The following is a 22822-nucleotide window of genomic DNA, read 5'->3' as shown; positions in this document are numbered from 1 at the left end:
CCTCATTAAATATCATGTTATTTTCTCTGGCCCATTGAAATATTTAATTAAAACCAGATTGGAGGTTTACTTTTCCCTCTATACTGTCTACTCTTGTGAAAATTCTAGAGTCATATGCAAAGGATGATACAGTACTACAGTTGATATCCTTGTCTATGTGTGATATGAGAATGAGAAAAAGTACTGGAACAAGTACGGTACCTTGGGGGGGACCGACCTTTTAACGGTGGACGATTCAGTTTTTACTTTGTTGACTATTACACTCTGGATTCTGTTTGTTAGGAAGTTAAAGATCCAGCTTCCTGCTCTGCCAGTAATTCCTTTTGTGTACATTTTGTGTGCAACAATACCATGGTCACATTTGCCAAAGGCTTTTGTGAAATTTGTGTATATTACATCAGTTTTTTTTTGGCCTTCCATGGCATCTAGGGAAATGTAATAGTGGTTTAGCAATTGTGAGAGGAAGGAGCTCCCTGTTCTGAATCTATGATACCCAGGGTTATATAGACACTGATTCCATGTGCTTTGTGATCTTACTTCTTAGCACTCTTTTTTAAAGATTTTTATGATGTGCAATGTTAGAGTTATTGGTGTAAACAAATTTCATCAGCTTTACTACCTCCTTTGAGAAGTGGCACAATCTCTGCTGTTTTTAGTATGTCAGGGATAACATCAGTATTTAGGCAATGTCTTCAGAAGATGTTTAGGGCCTGTGATAGAAGTTTTATACAATTCTTGACGAATGTAGAATTCTTCGAGTCTGGGCCTGGCGCAGAGTGCATGGGCATGCTGACTATGGCTACTACAAAGTCAAGTGGGGTTAAGGTGACATCTGATATGTGGCTCAGTGGTGGGATCACATTCATAAAAAAATTTTGGATCATTGATCTGCAATGTGTTCAGGGGTTCACTGAAAACAGAACCGTACTCTAACCTCAGTATTTCACTCATTTCTTTGCTGTCTTCTGTGAAGGTTCCATCACTCTTGCACAAAGGCCCAATGCTGGATGCAGCTTTTGTTCTAGATTTTGCATAAGAGTAAAGTATTTTGGATTCATTTCTATTTCACTTATGGCCTTTTGTTCTCTCCATCTCTCCTGGATTTTATGTGATTCTTCCAACCTTAGCTCAAGCGTTTCCATTTCTCTACAGTCTTTGCCGTTCTTGGGACAGAGTCGAGTGTTTAACATGTTAAAGGTTAGGGGTTAAATTTTACTCTGTACCCTACTACTTCACCTGATGCAATGTGCAGTCTGAGCATATTTAGCTACCCTATCATGTGATGGGTTATCTTGAGGTTATCCTGAGATGATTTCGGGGCTTAGTGTACCCGCGGCCCGGTCCTCGACCAGGCCTCCACCCTCAGGAAGGAGCCCGTTATAGCTGACCTCCCAGGTACCTATTTACTGCTAGGTAACAGGGGCATCAGGGTGAAAAACTCTGCCCATTGTTTCTCGCCAGTGCCCGGGATTGAACCCGGGACCACAGGATCACACGTCCAATGTTCTGTCCGCTCAGCCACCGGCTTCCACAGTCTGAGCATATTTAGCTACCCCATCATATGATGGGATGCACAGTCTGAGCATATTTAGCTACCCTATCATGTGATGGGATGCGCAGTCTGAGCATATTTAGCTACCCTATCATGTGATGGGATGCGCAGTCTGAGCATATTTAGCTACCCTATCATGTGATGGGATGCGCAGTCTGAGCATATTTAGCTACCCTATCATGTGATGGGATGCACAGTCTGAGCATATTTAGCTACCCTATCATGTGATGGGATGCACAGTCTTAGCATATTTAGCTACCCTATCATGTGATGGGATGCACAGCTGAAAGGTAAGATTGCAGGCGATGAGTCACAATAACGTGGCTGAAGTATGATGACCAGACCACACACTAGAAATTGAAGAGACGACGACGTTTCGGTCCATCCTGGACCATTCTCAAGTCGATTGTGTAAAGTTAAAGTTAAGACAATCGACTTGAGAATGGTCCAGGACGGACCGAAACGTCGTCGTCTCTTCAATTTCTAGTGTGTGGTCTGGTCATCAAGGTAAGATTGTCTTCTTGATGGCTCTCATCTCCAGCTGTAGAATTGGGGAACTTTAGGCTTTTCTCTGGAGGTAGGGTTTTTACTGTTCCTTTGCCTGTGGTGGGCGGATTGTCAGTTTGCAGTGTTCTCTTTTCTTTCTGGCAAAAAATTTAGTTGGTGAACTTCCGGGAAGGATGGGGAAGGGAAGGATTGCTGCTTGGTTGGTTCAGCAGAGGGGTACTTTACTTTATTTGTTGTGTCTGGTGGCAGCACTTCGCTGCTATGTGCAGACCATCAGTTCTATCTCAATAGACACCTTGTTGCTTGACCATCTTTCCTTGGTTCATGTTACAAAGCTCTCATTTCTAATGTTATCTGCAGTAACACTGGGTCTGGCCATTCTGTAGTCTACCCGTCCTGAACGAACGCAATCTCATCACCGGTCAGCACGTACAAGTCGGGAAGACGCCGAGCTGCAGCAGCCACCAACAAAGCATTTACCTTTGCCTGTGGTGACTAACTCCCAGGTACCTATTTACTGCTAGGTAACAGAGGCATCAGGGTGAAAGAAACTCTGCCAATTGTTTCTCACTGGCGCCCGGGATCGAACCCGGGACCACAGGATCGTCCAGTCCAGTGTTCTGCCCATTGTTTATCCATCATAAGCTTGCCCTCAGGCTTATAATGTTCACAAATCTGCAGCTTTGGTGGCAGTTTTCTCCAACTTGCCCTCAGATAATATTGAGGCTTGGGGATTTTGGCATTCTAACAGGGATATGACTGTTAGTACTATACAGTATATAATATATACTTAGCAACCCAGCATCAAGTCATTGTCACTGGTCCCACCCAGTCGGTCGGGTATTGCTTTGTGGAGTGTCTCCCAGCCTGGGTTCTCCTCTTCATCCTAGTGACTGCTGCCTTTCCTTCCTGGTTAATCCTGTTTTTGTTATCTGTGGTTAGTTAGCTTCAGGGTGCCACTGGGGGCTCCCTCCATTGAATATAATGAAACGCCGTTTTCTGAAGGAGTCCCAGTAGAGCCCCGATACCCGCCACCCTACTTGCAGGTTTGTCAGTTCAGTTTTGGGTTGCTCATCAACTCCAGACATAGGATGATGAGCTGGCTGGGGCTGGGCTGCCTGGTGGTGATTATTGAAAGCTTTGGTGACTGTTTTTTTTCTTTGTGGTGACTGTCACTCACTCAGTACCTCAATGGGGGGGATGGGGCAGATTCTGGCTCTTGTCTCCAATAGACCAAACAAAACTTCCACAAGTGATGTGATCTTTTTGTGGAGCAATTTCAGCAAGGTAGCTTCAGGAAGCTACTGGGGCTCCTCCAGAAAGTCTTGCTTCATTACATTTAACATTCGGTTTTTATGTCTTCCTAATTTGTTAATTTTCAGAAATGCTGACTTCCTTTGAGGCACCATTGCAGGTTAGGTCAGAGAGCTACAGAGGAGGCCCTCCCACAAATCAAGCATTAATTGTAACGAAATGCTTTTTAATGGTGAAGTCCTCAGCAGCTCCCCACAACAACCATTTCCAGCCTCCTTCATGGGGCGGAGTTTTATGGTAGGGCGTGAATAAGGGTGCGGGGCAAGTAAAAACTCCAGATTCCAGGGGCTGCCCAGGTGCAACATTACTAATATCTATTCATCCTGAAAGTGATGGTTCAGTATCTCTGGATACCTAATTTCTTTCAAGAAACTGTTAAGTCTTGTTGTGTGTATTTTTTCTGGTGTGATTTTGTCCTCAGTTCTGAGTAGAACTCTGACCCAAAAGCTCCCCTAGCCTCATTCACCAAGCAAAATTCTGGTCTAGGCTTTCATTAGACAAGAGTGGGTCTCAAAAGGCCTGGTGCTTCTACCAAAGGCTTGTTTAAAACAGCACTTAGCTTGGAAAGGTCCTAGGAAGGTCCTTCAAAGAAATTGTAACTTGTAGCAATGGACCTAAAATAGAACATATATAGATATTGGACATATATATATAGAAAAATAGGCTTGGTAATATTGTTGCCAAGCCTATTTTTGTAATATTGTTGTAATATTGTCAACATTCTTCAGCCACGTTATTATGACTCATTGCTGCTTGGTAATATTGGTGTGGATGGGTGAAACATTCTCTAAAAGTAGCAGTACTGAAAAAAATACTTTGGGGAAAACAGGTTGGGTGTAAACAGACCTGCATTACATTAGCCAGTATGTCTACTGCAGTATTCTCATGTGTTCCATTACAACAATGGTACAGTATATGGTTAGAATGAGCACAAAGAGCTAATAGTATGTGCAAAAAGCATGAGATATTTAACAAATAGCTATGATTAGTAATATAATAAAGACAGGACCCCACAAGCATCACTCTGCTACTGCAACATGCAAAGATACCTGGACAGTTGTGGCGTGTTGTTCTAGTAACAACGTACGCACTCCACGAGATCCTTGGGAGGCAGTCCATGGAATATGCTCTAGTGGTGGATCATTTGTGGTTCCTGTAATAGCAGTAATGTTCCCCGAGATAACCTTTGTACTTCGCAGCAGTGCGAGGATGAGCACGTTCACCGAGTGTATTGTCGCAGGAGCATCGCGTGGGGCCACATCGGCTGCCAACACCTGGTAAGTAATGACAGGGTTACTAGTAACTCATAGCACCTGGTTAATGGAATTGTTATTACAAAAATTGACGATTAATTATTGTTACAAATGAGGCTCAAGATCAGTAGAATTATTAATAAAGTTAAAATAATGTAACTTGAACAAATAAAGATGTTAGACGCGAAAAAGTAACACTATTTGACTCGTCTAGAATCATTATCACGTCAAAACTGGGAAGCAAGGTGAAGAGGGAAAAGGAGAGCGGGGTAAGGGAAGAGTGGGTAGGCCAAGTTTTGTATGTTTTGAAGACCAGAGCATCTGACAATGCATTGAGAGAGGAGCATCTACAGAAATAATCCCAGGCCAAAGTTATGTGTCGAGAAGCATTGTGATAGCCAATTTAGCGAGATTGCATATGTGGAAATGACAAAAGAGCCATTTTAGTGAGACTACTCAGTCGAAAATGACCAATTTATGGAAGGGTTATAATTCCTAACAATATGAAAGATATTTGTGTCAGCCTGGCAAACACATCTGCATGCTTTAGGCCTGTCAGAAAGAGCAGTTAGTTTCCTTCATGTATTAGAGATACATTGGTTACAGGTGGAAAGGAAAGCAATGAATTCATAACCAATTAAATAATCCTTTTCGCAAGGGATAAGATTGCATTTCTAAAACAGAGGAGAGCCAAATAAAGAGACATACCTAAAATAATGTCACAATACTAATGATGACTGCAAGAGCAAGAAACAAGAACACTTAAGACCATAGAATACAAACTACAGTACTGTATTCTATAACCTGATCCTCTTCAATGCAACCTGTCCTCAGACCAAGTCCATTCCATCCAGTGGTCGACCCCAAAGACACATTCATCAATTTTAACATACTGTTCATTCAAAATAGGAATTTTCTATAAATTAATAAAGTTATATTTTGGCATATTGTGCATATTTAGGTACTGGTTAGGTTAGGTGTTTAGGTTGGTGATTATTTGTATTTGTTAAGCATTTACAGCACTGTGGTTCGAACAAGTCATCAGCGAAGCACTTGATCCAGAAGTGTTCGGACGTCATCAGTTGTGAGTTATGTGTAAAGTGTTTTCATTCATAAACAGGGGGTTTAGTGGGTGCATGGAATGGACTTTGAACTTTGTTTATGACGACGGGCTGCTTCAACGATAAGGTTTCCTGCTTCTAAACTCTTCAAATACCATACCACTGAATGCTTACTGACAAGTCCTCTGATATTCAGAATAAAATATGTGATCTAAGTCTTTGTTTTTCTTGCTCACACTCATTCTGTTTTTTTTTTTTTTTTTAATCTGACCTTTCCATTCACCTCACTCCTCACTATGTTGCTTCCCTCCTCTCCCCCCCCCCCCCATATCACCTTCTTTACCTTTTAGTTTCAACTCGATAAAGGTCTAGGACAGGCAAAATTGACAACTCACACATTACGTGTGACAAGGTAAAGTGAAATTATTGTTACACGCAGGAACGAGGCTCGGTGGAACTATTTTCTCAAACAAACGACTGGCTAAATTTTTTCCCTACATCAAATTTCATAGTAAAGCAACAGCTTGGCAAACTGAATGGGTTCTTTGCCTTGTACAGCACAATCTAACCTTACATGCATAAGATGGTAATGCAACAGGAAAAAGCAACACTCAAGAAAGAAAACTAATGAAACTGGTAACCCCTTTGGGTTATTTTTTATGTCCTTACTTTTCTAACGTAAATGTCATGCATACATTTATTGTCCATCTGTAGTTAAATTATATATTTATCTGTCATGAGGCCTGGCCGAGAACCAGGTCTCGGGAATGTTGAACCCTGAAATCATCGCAAGGTAACCGCAAGGTAGTACAGACAGTATGTATGAATATGTGTATTACACTCCCCGACCTAACTGCTAGACCTCAATCATTCGTTTATTCCATCTACTGTATTCCATCTACGAGGGGGTACCTCGGTTTAAGATTTTAATCCTTTCTTGAAGACGGTTCATAATCAGAAAATTCGTAAACTGAAGCGAATTTCTCCAAAAGAAATAATGGGAAATGAATTAATCCGTTCCGACTCCCCAAAACTTCACTTCAAAGTAAATTTGATACCTAATTCACCCAAATCTTCACTACAAAAGTATGTTCAAGTTATTACTTACCCTTGCTGATGACTCCTGTTGGCGTATGGAAGATGGTGAGGAGGGGGAAGGTGGTGAGGTGTTACTGTTTGGAAGGGAGTCCCTTTCCATTATAACTTCAGGCAGTGAAGATTTCTCTGGAGTGCACTCTCTGGCACGTTTTGTCTGCATACCACTAGGTCCTGGTTGTGGCTCACTGCTTGATTTTCTCACAAGGAATCGTTCCATTGAAGATAGTTTTCCCTTCTTTGCAACACTTGTCTGTAGTGAGGCATCACATTGTCATTGAAAAGATTAATGCAACGGCCTACTACAGCTTTCTCTGGGAGAGTCGTTTCATACTTACCATACCATTTTCATGCTTATGAATGATCTCTTGTTTTTCCTCTATGGTCATTCTCACATGCGCTTTCTTGCCTTGAACCTTACCACTGGCTTTCTTGGAACCCATGGCGAGATATTATATATATTAGATATTATATATTAGCTGTTGATTGCTGGTATTGACTTTTAGATATGTAGTGCCTCGCTGATGTCAAGCCGCCTGCTATCGCTGTACCTATCGATGATTTCTGTGTTGTTTATTAAGATCTCTCTGGTGATGGTCTGGTTGTGGGAAGAGATTATATGTTCCTTGATGGCGCCCTGTTGCTTATGCATTGTTAGTCGCCTGGTAAGAGACGTTGTTGTCTTGCCAATATACTGAGTTCTTTGGGGCTTACAGTCCCCAAGTAGGCATTTAAAGGCATAGACGACGTTGATCTCCTTCAAAGCGTTCTGCTTGGTGTCTGGGGAGTTTTTCATGAGTAGATTGGTCGTTTATTTGGTTTTATAATAAATTATCAATTGTATTTTCTGATTTTTGTCTGTAGGGATAACATTCCTATCAACAATATCTTTCAGGACCCTTTCCTCCGTTTTATAAGCCGTCGAAAAGAAGTTCCTGTAAAATAGTCTAATAGGGGGTACAAATGTTGTGTTGGTTGACTCTTCAGAGGAGTCATCAAGAGAAGTTTGGCTACAGCTGGGTGTCCAGCACAAAGGGAACCTCAGTTGTGCAGACCTGACAACAGCCAAAAATGCCCAATGGAGTCACCCTGCAGCCATGGAGGGAAGGTTTATGAGTCGTATCGTCGGTCGTATGGGATTACACGTGTGCATCTACATTGGCTGATACCTATCTACCTTACAGCACAGTTGAGGGAGGTGGGGCAGCCACCTTCAGGGAGACCCAGAAAACCAACAAGTACAGAGACCTAGAACATTGTTACAGGTTCGTGCCAATAGGCTCGAGACTCTGGGTGCCTGTGGTAAATGTGCACTTAAGTTCTTAAAGGAAGTGGGCGAGGAACTCATTGAGAAAACTAAAGACTCCCATGCGGCCAGTTTCCTATTCCAGCGCCTCAGTGTTGCAGTTCAGAGGGAAAATGAGTACTGTATCCTGGGTACGCACCCAACCTCCGAGGAGCTGGACAAGGTCTTTGAACACTGTTATATTGTTATATATATATATATGTGTGTGTTCTCTGTAAACTGTAGCATTGCAATAAAATAAAATATAATAAAACAAATATATAAAAAAATAATAGGGTGGTAGGAGAAGAAAAGATTAGTGTTCAGCGAGAATCCACAAGGTCTTCTCTGAATACTCTATATTTACTTCTTCTTCGGATGTGTTTACTAGTTGTGTTTTGCGGGGGTTGAGCTTTGCTCTTTCGGCCCGCCTCTCAACTGTCAATCAACTGTTTACTAACTACTATTTTTTTTTTTTTTTTTTTCCCCACACCACACACACACCCCTGGAAGCAGCCCGTGACAGCTGACTAACTCCCAGGTACCTATTTACTGCTAGGTAACAGGGGCACTTAGGGTGAAAGAAACTTTGCCCATTTGTTTCTGCCTCGTGCGGGAATCGAACCCGCGCCACAGAATTACGAGTCCTGCGCGCTATCCACCAGGCTACGAGGCCCCCACCCACCCAATGTGGGTCCCTACAATTGCACCAGAGGTGGTACCCCTATTATATATATATACTGTATTATATATTATATTATATTATATATTATATTATATTATATATATATATATATATATATATATATATATATATATATATATATATATATATATATATATACACACACACACACACACAGGCTATTTAACACAAGGGGCACATGCACTAGGGGACACAGGTGGAAACTGAGTGCCCAAATGAGCCACAGAGATATTAGAAAGAACGTTGTGTGGTGCCCATATCCTAAGAAGCACATCAACAAACTGGAAAAGGTGCAAAAACATGCTACTAAGTGACTCCCAGAACTGAAGGGCAAGAGCTACGAGGAGAGGTTAGAGGCATTAAATATGCCAAAACTAGAAGACAGAAGAAGAAGTGGGGATATGATCACTACATATAAAATAGTAACAGGAATTGATAAAATCGATAGGGAAGATTTCCTGAGACCTGGAACTTTAAGAACAAGAGGTCATAGATTTAAACTAGTTAAACACAGATGCCGAAGAAATATAAGAAAATTCACTTTCGCAAACAGTGGTAGACGGTTGGAACAAGTTAGGTGAGAAGGTGGTGGAGGCCAAGACCATCAGTAGTTTCAAAGCGTTATATGACAAGGAGTGCTGGGAAGACGGGACACCACGAGTGTAGCTCTCATCCTGTAACTACACTTAGGTAATTACATACATACATACACAGTATATGTACATAAATGGATGCCTGTGTTCTATCAATATTTCTTAAGTTATTTATATCAAATCTCATCATGTATAATTTACTGGTTGAACAGGGTACAAAGTATTAGACAATGTGAAGAAATATGAAGCTGACATGAGACTATTTCAAAATAATGTTTTCGCCTGTATTGGCTTAAATTCCCTACAGACAAAATGCTCTGAAAATGAATTTTACTTTCAACTTAGAGTTTCTCTTCAATTATTTTAATGTTAAAATATTATTAGTATATTTTAACATCTAAACAAATTTAAATTAAAGCTTCCGACTCTTAAACAACAAAAATCGGTTGACGAGTTGGTCATTCACCGAACACTAGCATGCATTTTGCTGGGGTGGATGAGAAACTATCAACGCCAGACATACTTCCTCCTGTGCCCGCAGCAAGCCCCAAATGATGTCTTCAACTTTGCTGACAGAGCGGTAGAAAAGATCAGCATGAGTCAGCTTGCCCTTGGGCGACTCATTGCGTTCAGTCAGCACATGCCTGCAGTTCAACAACTCAATCAGATATAAACAGACAATTAAATACAGTATAATAATGAACATAGAATATAAAGTTTTAAGAGACTTTAAACCTATTACATAATACAGTATACATACTATAAAGCATAATATACAACAGACACTAAATTCTAATACAGTATATACACTGTAATAAAAATATTAATCTGTTTAATATGTAAACAGACACTCAATAAACCTTAAACAACCAGCATTGAATGTAATTAAAAGGGGGCATTAGTTCCAAATATGCCAAAAATATGCAATAAATGAAAACTAGTTCAATGTCAATCAAACTTTTCTGTGGCGAGCCCCTACGGCTCCCTGGGCTAATGTGTGTTATATTAGACCGGGACATTAGCTATGGAGTTCAAACCTACCAGAGACCAGCACCAGAACCTGGCCCCTTCAGAGAATTTTCAAGAAGCAATGGCCCTGGAAAACCACCTTGTGGTTGGGGTTTTTCCTTATCTGCCATCGACTGGGGTTAGGCACCCAGAAAGGTAGGCATAACAAAACAAACCCCACATGGTAAGAAACCAAAACAAAAACTCCCTACAAACCCAAGGAAACAAGCAAACATCACACTTTACTGCCGCGCACCCTCCCACCCCGAGATATGGAGGGGGGGGGCCCCAGACCTCACCACGCCGGCTGCTTGGCACCAGTTCGTAAGCTAATGTAAACCGGGGACAGACACTTCTCTGGCCTCAGTTTCCTAGGCGTTGTTTGCCTTCGTGATGTTCACTGCTGTGTGTTGTGTTGTGCGACGGCCAGGTGTTCCTCATCAGTACCAGCGCTGCATGTGCTTAGGGGCTTCCTTCCCTATGTGCCCTGTGAGAACTGCCCCTGCGTGACAGGGTTATCTTCCCTGGGGCGTTCGGGAACCATTCCCATAGAGGTTCTTGCTGCTTGGCTTTTGCCTTGCCCTTGGGGCCAGCTGGGGCTTGGGGTCCTTGTTTGGCCTTGGGTAGGGACTGGTGTTGCACTGGTTAGGGTGTCAAGGTGTTGCGCGGCCTGTCACCTACGCGGCGACCGGTTCCTGTTGCCTCTGGGGATGGTGTACTTTTGCGGGGATTTTCTTTTGTTTTTATTTTCTTTGCCTGGTGTGGGGGTTTGCCTAGTGTGGTTATAGTTCCACTGGTAGTATTTGGTGGCCCTCTACTAGGCCCCTGTGATTGTACACATCACAAGGGTTTTCAGTGTTGCATCTACCCCTTGTTAGCTTGGGTGTTTAACTGGTTAGCAACACCTTGCCCGGGCTTCTTGGAGCAGTCAGTCTATGGGCCCTGGAAAACCCTGTCGAGACTCGGTGGACCATTGGATGTGTTTTCCGGTTTCCATCCCATCTTGTGCAGGTTCATTGGTTGCTGTGCCCTTGTCTCAGGGTGACAGTTGCCACTTTTACCTCCATCATGCTGCCTGTTGGGTCACTGACATCTTGACCCGAAGTTTTGCGAGAGGTGTTCTCTGCTTGTTCTCCAGTGCTCTTCTGATGTCCTCCTCTGTACACCAAAAATTGTATACCAAAAATGATGTATACCATCATTTGTATACCAAAAATTTTAACACCCCCAAAAACTCAAATTAGTTTAAAGCTTTTAATACTCAAAAACTCATGCATACGATAAGACACAATAATGCGGCTGAAGAAATGATAATCTGGTGTGTGGTTTGATCATCACACTCAATTTCTTACTGTGACCTCACTCTGACCCCCATCTAAATATGCGTTAAATAATAAAGGAAACAGTAAGAACATGAGAACATGTATGAACATAGAAAGCTGTAGAATGCCTATTGGCCAACATGAGTCAGCTTTTGTCTATACCCAACCAAACTCGCCAATATAAATTTCCCCGAGGAAACAAAGGGAACGCACAAGGAAGGGAAGCGGCGGAAACCGACCCCCCCCCCCCCCATACAGCAGCAAGTGAAGGCAAAATCGAGCAAATGAGATGCCAGGGAAGCGACAGGGGAGAGGCAGGACGAAAGAGCCAAAGCTTAAAACCCCAGGAAACACAACTAGGGGTGAACCATCAGGCGTGGACAGAACCCCACGCACACAGAAGGGCCAAGCCAGGGACCCGAAGACCACGAAAAATAACAAGCAAACCCCAACACGCAAACCCCAGGCACAAAACAACAGCAAAGGGTCACACCACAACCAGACACAGGAACAAGGAAACACCACCACAAAACACGTTACCAACGCACACGTGCAGCAGCAACCCTGCACCACATGCAACAAGTATGTAGCAACTTGCCTCTGCAAAGGAAAAGAACGGTGCAGGCAGGCTCCAGGCCGACCCCAGACAGGGCCAACGGAGACACGACAGAGCCTAGCAGGCCCAGGAACCCGCACACCAGGCGACCGACGGCGGAGATACCTGCTTGATACCTGCGTGATGGGGTTCTGAGAGTTCATGTACTCCCCAAGCCCGGCCCGAGGCCAGGCTTGACTTGTGAAAGGTTGGTCCATCAGGCTGTTGCTTGGAGTGGCCCGCAGGCCCACATACCCACCACAGCCAGGTTGGTCCGAAACCTCTATTAGAAAACAGGCTAGTGTTCACTTGAAGATGTCCACGCATGTACCAGTACAGGCATACCTCAGAATAAGAGTTTAATCCGTTCCTGGAGACGCCTCCAGTTAATTTCCCCATAAGAAATAAAGGGAAATGAATTAATCCGTTCCTGACTACCCCAAAAACCCCACATCAAACTAAATTTTTATACCTAATTTACCTAATTCATCTAAATAAACCTACAAAACTATGTTCCAGTTATTACTTACCTTACTGTCGAGTGCTGTAGGCGTATGGAAGATGGTGAGGAGGGGGGAGGAGGAGAGGAGTTACTGTTTGGAAGGGGAGTCCCCTTCCATAATCACATCAGGCAGTGAGGACCTTTCTGGTGTGCTCTCCCTGGGACGTTTAACCTGAGTGCCACTAGGTCCTGGTTGAGGCTCACTGCTCGATTTCTTCACCAAATATTTGTCCATGGAAGCTTGCTTTTCCCTTCTTCGCAAGCTCTCTCTGTAGTAAGGCATCACATTGTCATTGAAAAGATTAAGACAACGGCCTACTACAGCTTTGTCTGGGTGAGTATGTTCAATAGTTGTTTGAATCTCTTCCCACATCTGACACACCTTCTTAATTACTGCAGAAGGGACATTCGCTGGTGCTGCTGCCACCACCTCCTCCTCCACTGCAGAATCATTCGCTGCTGTGTTGGCTTGCTGTTCCTGTTGAAGGGCTAGGAGTTCTTCGGTGGTCAGTTCTTCGTTGTGTTCTTCCACCAACTCCTCCACATCATCACCATCCAATTCCAAGCCCATTTTCTGGCCTAGACTAACAATTTCCTCAACAATAGGCGCATCATTTATAGGCTCAAACCCCTCCGGTAGGGAGCCGGTCGGCCGAGCGGACAGCACGCTGGACTTGTGATCCTGTGGTCCTGGGTTCGATCCCAGGCGCCGGCGAGAAACATTGGGCAGAGTTTCTTTCACCCTATGCCCCTGTTACCTAGCAGTAAATAGGTACCTGGGTGTTAGTCAGCTGTCACGGGCTGCTTCCTGGGGGTGGAGGCCTGGTCGAGGACCGGGCCGTGGGGACACTAAAAGCCCTGAAATCATCTCAAGATAATCTCAAGATAACCTCAAAGTCTAGTTCTCTCACACCTTCAGGCCACAATTTTCTCCAGCCAGAGATCAGGGTTCTTTGAGTCACTTCTTGCCAGGCTTTGTCAACGAGTTTTAAAGCACTAAAAATGTTAAAATGCTCTCTCCAGAACTCTTTGAGGGTGAGGTTTGTGGCTTCAGTCACTTCAAAACATTTCCGGAAAAGTGCCCTTTCATACAGTTTCTTAAAATTCGCTATGATTTTCTGGTCCATAGGCTGAATTAGAGGAGTGGTGTTAGGAGGAAGGAATTTAACTGAGGAATTTATTGTATTGAGGCATCAAATCATCTTCCAAGCCTGGAGGATGAGCAGGAGCATTGTCAAGGAGAAGCGCGGCTTTGAGTGGCAATTGTTTCTCCTGCAGATATTTTTCTATGGCAGGGCACAGCACTTCATTCACCCACTCCGAAAAAATAAGCCTAGTCACCCAAGCTTTTTTATTAGACTTCCACATCACAGACAAACGGGTTTTCTGCACATTATACTGTTTGAAAACCCTTGGATTTTCAGAATGATACACTAGCAAGGGTTTAATTTTCAAATCGCCACTCGCATTTGAACACAGCACAAGCGTAAACCTATCTTTCATAGGCTTGTGTCCAGGCAAGGATTTTTCCTCCTTGGTAATGTATGTCCTCTTAGGCATTCTTTTCCAAAACAGTCCTGTTTTGTCACAATTAAACACTTGTTGCGGTAGGTATCCCTCAGCCTGTGCAAACTCTTTAAATTCGTCAATAAATCGTCCAGCGGCTGGTTTGTCTGAGCTGGCTGCCTCCCCATGCCTTGTAACACTATGGATACCACTTCTCTTTCTAAATTTTTCAAACCAGCCCCTGCTTGCCTTAAACTCTTTCTTATCTGCATCACTCGTTGCAGGGGTCTTCTTTAGAAGGTCTTCGTGCAACACCCTGGCTTTCTCACAATAATGGCCTCCGAAACACTATCACCCCTCAACTCCTTGTCGTGTATCCAAATTAATAACAACTTTTCCACTTCTTCAAGTATTTGTGGTCTTTGTGTCGTTAATGTTCTTACTCCTTTTGCCACATTAGCACTCATAATCTTATTTTTCTTCTTAAGTATAGTGCATATTGTTGATGTCGCTTTGTTGTACTGCCTACAAAGATCAACAACACGTGTACCGTTCTCATGCTTTCGAATGATCTCTTGTTTCTCCTCTATTGTCATCCTCACATGAGCTTTCTGGCCTTTATCCTTACCACTGGCTTTCTTGGGACTCATGGTGAGATATATAATAACAAATTGTATAGACAAATCACCAAAAATCCAACAAAACACTGAAAATCCACGACAAGAATTGATGTGGGGGTAGTCACTGAGCGCGAGACAATGGTGAACTGAGGGGCAGAGGGGCGACGATCGCCGAACGACCACGCGCTAGGTCGGCTGTACGCGTATCAACAAACTCGCGTTCAAACTCGCCTCCCGAAGTAACCATCGCCTTCCGAGACAAATTTTTGGAGTAAATACACCTCGCCTTCCGAAAATCTCGCATACAGGGACAATCGCATTCCGAGGTACCACTGTACTGGCAATCTGTTGTACGCTCGCAGGTAGGACGTTTAACAACCGCAGACCTCTGATGTTCATACAGTGTTCCCCGATTGTGCCTATGGCACCACTGCTTTCCACTGGTACTATCCTGCATATTCTTCCATATAGGCGGGACCAAAGAGCCAGAGCTCAAACCCGGTAAGCACAACCAGGCGAGCCCAACCAGGTGAGTACATAACCAGCACCACAACCCACACACCTCATAACACGAAAGAGGTGGATCCCCAGAATGACTAGCATGGGTTGGACATGCCTATGAGTGGGACTGGAAGGGTCGAAAAGGGATAATCACCGGTGTGCCGAAGGTCTCGTATTTGTACATAAATATACCCAAATAAAGACAGGTATATAAACATCTCCGCATCCAGCGCCCGGTTGAAAGACACCAGACCGCAGAAACTCGCCTGTCGAACATAGGCACGAACATGACACGACCCAACAGTGCCAAGAAGATCCCAGGAGCACCGCCAGGTAAAGAAGCCAGAGCCGGACACACAGGAGAGCAGGATAGAGGCAAAGGAGGAGGCCTACACCCATAACACAGGGAAAACCTCTGCATCCTCCCTACAGCTGTAATCCAGGACACCCCCGGAGCAACGGGGCACATACCGGAGAAGGGAGAAGAGCGAGAGGCGAAGCACCCGAGAAAAAAGGGCGCAAAACTCCAGCCCTGAAACACACCGCCCAGACTAAAACAAACTCCCATGGCGCATGCGCAGGACACGCTGGCCGAACTGCACAACCCACTCTGTGGGAAGGGGCCACTTAGGACTACTGCAAAACTAAAGTTGCCAAACAGAATGCAACCCTAGGGAACCGCTAATTAGAACAACAACCCATCACACGGGACAGGAGCCAAAAGAGTAAGCAGCGACAACATAACCGGCTAACGAAGCGAAGACAAGGAGCCCAATGGGAACCCAACCGGGCCACGAGTAGCCCAACTGGGCAACAAGTAGCCCAATCCGGCGACCCGGACTAGGAGCAGACAGATATTCCAATAATACGGGAAGTAGCGAAAACCTACCCAAACCCTCGAGAACACAGAAGCAAACACCAGTCCCAAAGGCATACAAAGGAACAGTCGCACCCGAGACCAAAAGTCACGTAAAACCCCAATAACGGGGAAGCATGACGAAGATACCCCGTCCCCAAAAGAAGAGGGGGGAGCAACAGAGAAGAGCACCCACCTACAGCACGGAACCAACCAACTCAAAGGACAAGGAACCGAGCCCGGGGAGAAGCCAACGCCCAACAACTCATACGGCGAGGGGGGAGGGAGGAAAAACCCCACCCCACGTAACCGCAAGCCCCAACCAGAGGGTAGAAAAAAAACGCAGGGTCCTACGGGGCCTTAAGTCCCCCCAAGTCAGCCCCTCCCCAGCCCCGGGAACCCACATGACAGGCCCCAGGGCCGAGCAGTTCCCCCAAAGCCCCGGCCGTACCAGAAAACCGGGGCAGCTGCGAAAAATACTAAGGAAGGGAGCCCACTAGCAGACTCTTACAACACGGCTGGAGGAACAGGCTCGAATGCCCCCGTCACTACCCCGGAAGGGGAATTCCCCGAGACTGCCCGAGTCTCAAAACCATCGAACCCCGCCCCGATCCCGAACCCACAGACGGTAAGGAACCGGATGGAGGTAGGAAGGGAGAATCCAGGGGAAAGACAAGGGGCATGGAAGGAACCGAAGTACCAACACCCCCAAGTCCCAACACGAACCAAAACGGGGCAGCCCCGGGGCTCCCGGGGAGCAAACAAACAAGAGCGTTGCCACCACCAAAGCTTAACGTGCAAAGCCCCTGCTACCTGCACCCCCGGGGCTCCCGGGGAGCAAACAAACAAGAGCGTTGCCACCACCAAAGCTTAACGTGCAAAGCCCCTGCTACCTGCACCCGCTTAGTCAGCATACAACTGGGTAACCGAGCCACAATGAGCAACAAAACTCGCAGGACTCCGGGTCGAAGGTGTCACCGACCCCAACAGGCAGCAGTCGGAAGCAAAACATAGTCACCCTGAGACAAGGGGTGAGAGCAACCCTCAAACTCGCTGGAAGCGAGGGTGGGACTCCGGGGTCACATCCACTGAACCCGCGTGCCCCCAGGGGTTTCCCAGGGTCCCGAGCGTTTACTATAATAGGACTCGCGCGCTCAGGTAATCCCAGGCAGGGTACTGCTAACTGGCGCCCAAAGCTACCAAACAACTTTCTAGGAGCTGAACCCCCGGGACGTGTACACTCACGGGGACCTAGCAGGGGAACCACCAGAATAACACTCAAAACACAAGGGACACAGGGGGCAAGAACGAAGGCAGACCCCCCACCAGGTAGATAAACAAAAATAAAAAAAAAAACCTGCAAGAGGACAGTGTACCCAGGCGGAACAGAGCCGGCCGCCATATAGGTGAAAACAGGCTGCGCACCACCCTGCGCCCCACCAGTCCAAAACTGCCCCTTACCCGAAGGCGAACAAAGGAGACAGAACACCTGAGCACACAAAGGGCGGCCGAAAACCAAACAGTAAACGGCCTAGCAGGGGCAGAACCCAAGGAACTTGTGGAAGGCAGCCCCAAGCCCCAAGGGCAGTACTTATAGGGTACCTAGGGAAGGTAACCCTAGGCGCATGCAGCCCGAGTACTGAAGACTCACTCTCGGCTCACACACCACCTAGAAGACAGACACCACACTCTAGGTACAGTGCTGAAACAACTAATGGAGCCGGAGCACACAACCGGTGCCTATAGCATCAGTCGAAGAACTGATGGGTGGATAGCCGGCGTGAGAGGTCTGAGGCTCCCCCTTCCCCCTCCCGGGGAGGGGGAAGCTGCGCAGACAGCGGCACGGTGACGTGTGAAGTCATACTAGTCTGCTTGTTTTCTGTTGGGGAGTTCTATCCACTAGTTCGGCTTTTGGTAGCAATTTTAACCAGAATAGGGGGTTTGTTTTGCAATGCTTAAATTCTGGATGTTTGACCCGGTCGATGGCAGACATAGAATGCTTCCAACCACATGGGGGTTTCTATAGGCCATTGCTCCCCTTGCCTCTCTGAGGGGGGGGGGCCAGGTTCTGGCCGTGGTCCCCGGTAGGCCCTAGAACTCCATACACATGACTGATGCCAAAGTCTGACATTAGCATATCAGCCTGGTTTAGCTCCAGGGAGCCGATGGGGCTCACCCCCAGAAAAATTACAAATTTGCTATGGTATTCCGATAATATGTGACAAAATAAAAATAATAATCCCACACCTCCAACATTTACAGCAGCACCTGCACTTTGGCTCAACTTTAAATAAGCAAGTTTCAAGTTGATGAGGTAGTCTTCAGATATTGAACATAAACCTATCTGAAAAACTAAAATAAACAGGACAAAACATTCAACAACCGAAACACTATTAGGAATGAAGGATACCTAATAAGCATTCGCTCTGACATTACTAGTGTGTAAGATATTAAACCTATAGCAGACTGGACACTACTCTCAATACTTTCTATACACTAATCCTACAATACCTTCCCATCCTCTCTTGAGCAAGTGCCTCTCTGCCCTATACAAGAGGAATACTACTGGGTAATAGTAATGATTAACTCCATTTATTATCAAGCATATAATGGTTTAATTTTGTACGAGTACCAAATTAATACAACGCTGATGACTGGGCGTTGGATCCTATCAGCTACGACACTTTTTATTTCAAGAATTCTTTGGTATACAGACCTGAAGCCTCCTGGTCCATGAACATTGAAGAAATAATAAATGCCTCACTTCTTACCTGATAGCAGCATCAATGAGGTGCTGGTGGTCATTGTATTTGGTACGTAATGCTGTAGCAAATGCCAACCTCTCGCCATGCTCAGTCAACACAATCCGTGTCAGTACCCGTGTCTCATCTACAATGCCCACACTAAGGCGCTGCCACAATCCCGTCTGCAACAGGAGAATTTTTTTTATGTATATAATTCTATGATATCCCCCTTGGATGGATCTTTCTAACCTATAATGTGCAGGAAAAATCCACAATTTCCTGAAGTGAGAGTAAGTTAGAAGTGGTGTACATACTGTATTGTAAGCATGTCATGTCGAGCACTGGTGTTATAAGAACAAAAATCAAGCCACTATATCTCACAATATTGGGGCAAACAGCTTGGGCAGAATAACAGTTGCAGCCATTCTGCCCAAGCAGTTTGCCCCCAATGTTGTGAGATATAGTGGCTTGATTTTTGTGGAATCAAGACAAGAATATAAGCTACTTGCTCAACCCCTTCAGCTACCCCGCCCCCCCACTCTGTGAACCCCAGGGGTGAATGAGGAGCTACCCCCCCCCCCCACTGACAATCGGAATTGAATAACACAGCCTAGTCGGTAGTTTGCAAAAGCCTTCGTACAGCAGTCACTTGTGCTTATCAATTGGCCATTATGAGCAACAGCTAGGAAGGGTTTTGATAGCAGAGATACTAAATCTAATCCAGTAATTTCTGGATTGGATTGAGTATTCTTCACTGAATTCTTCAATACATAATGACCCCTGCAGAAAAACTTGAAAATTCCCCAACTGCACAATTCACATCCAAGGATACAGTGGAGTCTTACATGAGGAAATAGATTAAGGATATAGCTTGGAAAAGAACTTTTCACAAACCTAAAAGCCTACTTTTACTAAAAACTAAAAATCAACTTCCATAACACCATTTCTTTAGTTTAAAACTCTAATCATGATTATTTAGCACAAAAAACTTGTGTTTAGCTTTAAATTTGAAACTCCATAAAATACAACCCCTTCTCAGTCACTGGGTAAAGCCGAGAGAGTAAACAAATATTGTATCATGGGCCAGAATTAATGCAGAAATATATCCTTTAGTTGTGCAATATATGGCCACTACTTAACGCAGCTGAGACATGGAGATATGTAAATGCAGTAACTGGTAACAATGGTAAAGAGTATTTATTTGGTCAAATGAAATGAACTCAGATGATCATTCTTGTCTGTATTATATAACAAAATCATCCCTGATGCTCATTCTAACTCGATTATAAAGCAAAATTCATTCCCACACCCATTCTTGCTTGCTTTTACAACAAGCACTTATTGTACAAGTACTTTTACATGCTTGTACAACAAGATCCTATCACACATTCATTCTTACCTGCATGTGGAGTAATATCCTAGTAATTACCTATGTGTATTATTATAATAATTATTATAAAAATAATTGTTGTATTTAATAATTATCACTCTTCCTTCTGCTGGGTCATGAAGGAAGCCGGCCTTGGGTGAAAGAGGGCTGTGACGATCTCTGTCTGGAACCCGTAGGTGCTGGGGCTTGGAAGTCCACCTCCCGAGACACGTGCGGCTCAAGCTCTGCTTCAGGAGGCTGGGATTGTTCATGCCCTTGCTGGGGTGGTTCTTCTCTGGCCTCGACCACGGCGGTCTCTGGGTTTGAAGTCACTGTGCCTTCTTTCACCAACTTCGAGGTCAACTCTGGAGCTGACAGTTCCTGCAATGGCACTGGAACCAATCATATTGGCAATTGCCTTTCCATTGGAGAATTTCAGCGCCATGAAGAGGGAGGACATATTGCTTGGGTAACAGCTTCTCCTCCGTATCAACCTTCCCTGGCTTTGCGCCCTGGAGAGGCCACTCCAGACCGATAACCAGAGGGCAACTCCAGAGTCTCCCGAGACTGATGGATGCCTACTACTACTACTACTACTACTCCTACCCAAGTGTAGTTACAGGATAAGAGCTATGCTCGTGGTGTTCTGTCTTCCCAGTACTCTTTGTCGAATAAAGCTTTGAAACTACTAACGGTTTTAGCCTCCACCACCTTCTCACTTAGTTTGTTCCAACTGTCTACTACTATGTTTGCAAAAGAAAACTTCATAATATTTTTTCGATACCTTTGTTTCCTTAGCTGGAATATGTGGTATCTTGTTTGTGAAGTTACTAGTTTCAGAAACTCCTCTGTCAATTCCTGTTAGTATTTTCTAGGTGGTGATCATATCACTTTTTCTTCTATTTTCTAGTTTTGGTACCTTGAGGTTACCTCGAGGTGCTTCCGGGGCTTAGCGTCCCTGCGGCCCGGTCGTCGACCAGACCTCCAGGTTGCTGGACTGATCAACCAGGATGTTGGATGCAGCTGCTCGCAGCCTGACGTATGAGTCACAGCCTGGTTGATCAGGTATCCTTTGGAGGTGCTTATCCAGTTCTCTCTTGAACACTGTGATTGCTAGTTATGCCCTTATGTGTAGCGGAAGCGTGTTGAACAGTCTCGGGCCTCTGATATTGATAGAGTTCTCTCTCAGAGTACCTGTTGCACCTCTGCTTTTCAATGGGGGTATTCTGCACATCCTGCCATGTCTTCTGGTCTCATGTGATGTTATTTCTGTGTGCAGGTTTGGGACCAGCCCCTCTAATATTTTCCATGTGTAAATTATTATGTATCTCTCCCGCTTGCGCTCAAGGGAGTACAGATTTAGGCTCTTTAGTTAGTCCCAATAGTTTAGATGTTTTACTGAGTGGATTCTAGCAGTAAAGGATCTCTGCATGCTCTCCAGGTCAGCAATTTCTCCAGCTTTGAAAGGGGCTGTCATTGTGCAGCAGTACTCCACTCTAGAGAGCACAAGCGTTTTGAAAAGTATCATCATCGGTATAGCACCTCTAGTGTGAAAAGTTCTTGTTATCCAACCTGTCATTTTTGGTATGTTTAACACCCTCTACTCTCTCCTTGTAACTCTGTTTTTCAGTTCTGGAAGTCATTTTGTAGTGTACTGTTGCACCTTTTCCAGTTTCCTTATGTGCTTCTTGAGATCTGGGCACCATACAACTACTGCATATTCCAATGTTGGTCTCGAAAGTCATGAACAGTTTCTTTAGTATTTCACCATCCATATAATAAAAAGCAAGTCTGAAGTTTGAAAGCAACACATATGTTCCTCTCTCGATGGTCTTTGTGTGTTCCTCTGGCAACAGTTTACTATCCAAAACCACCCTTAAGTCTCGTTCCTTATTAGAGTTCCGTTATTCCTTTCCACATAATTTTTAAGTTGTCTGTGGTCTATTTTCTCTGATTCCACATTCCATAACATGGCATTTATTCACATTGAATTCCATTTGCCACTTGATGCTTCAAGCACTTATTTTATCAACATCAATTTGAAGGGCATTACAATTGTCTGTGTCTTCTATCTTCCCCAGTATCTTAGCATCATCCACAAACATGTTCATATAATTCTTCATTCCTTCTGGTAGATCATTTATGTAGACGATGAACATTACTGGTGCAAGAACTGAACCCTGTGGTACTCCGTTAGTAACGCTCCTCCAGTCAGATACATTGATTACTGCCCTCATCTGTCTGTCTGTCTGTCAGAAAATTTTTCATCCATGTTAGAAATCTCCCTGTCACCCCTCCAGGATGTTCATTTCCAGAACAGCCTCTTGTGTGGGACTCTGTCAAGAGCCTTTTTTTAGGTCCAGATAGACAGTCAACACAACCATCTCTTTCCTGTAAAATCTTTGTGATAATACAGTATTTCCTGTAGATAGT

General features: G+C 44.6%; 1 protein-coding gene across 1 annotated transcript in view; it reads right to left on the bottom strand.

Moving 5' to 3' along the window:
• Nup133 (nuclear pore complex protein Nup133) overlaps positions 1-22822 on the bottom strand; it is a gene marked incomplete in the record, with an annotated part of 90231 nt that overhangs the window by 17667 nt on the left and 49742 nt on the right. Inside the window, 3 exon segments of the mRNA XM_069334355.1 lie at positions 4423-4647; positions 9890-10010; positions 19048-19202. Coding sequence (XP_069190456.1) covers positions 4423-4647; positions 9890-10010; positions 19048-19202 — 501 coding nt within the window.

This window comes from Procambarus clarkii, chromosome 31 (genome assembly GCF_040958095.1).
Source record: "Procambarus clarkii isolate CNS0578487 chromosome 31, FALCON_Pclarkii_2.0, whole genome shotgun sequence".
Classification (NCBI taxonomy): Eukaryota; Metazoa; Arthropoda; class Malacostraca; order Decapoda; family Cambaridae; genus Procambarus; species Procambarus clarkii.
This window is presented reverse-complemented; position numbering and strand designations above follow the sequence as displayed.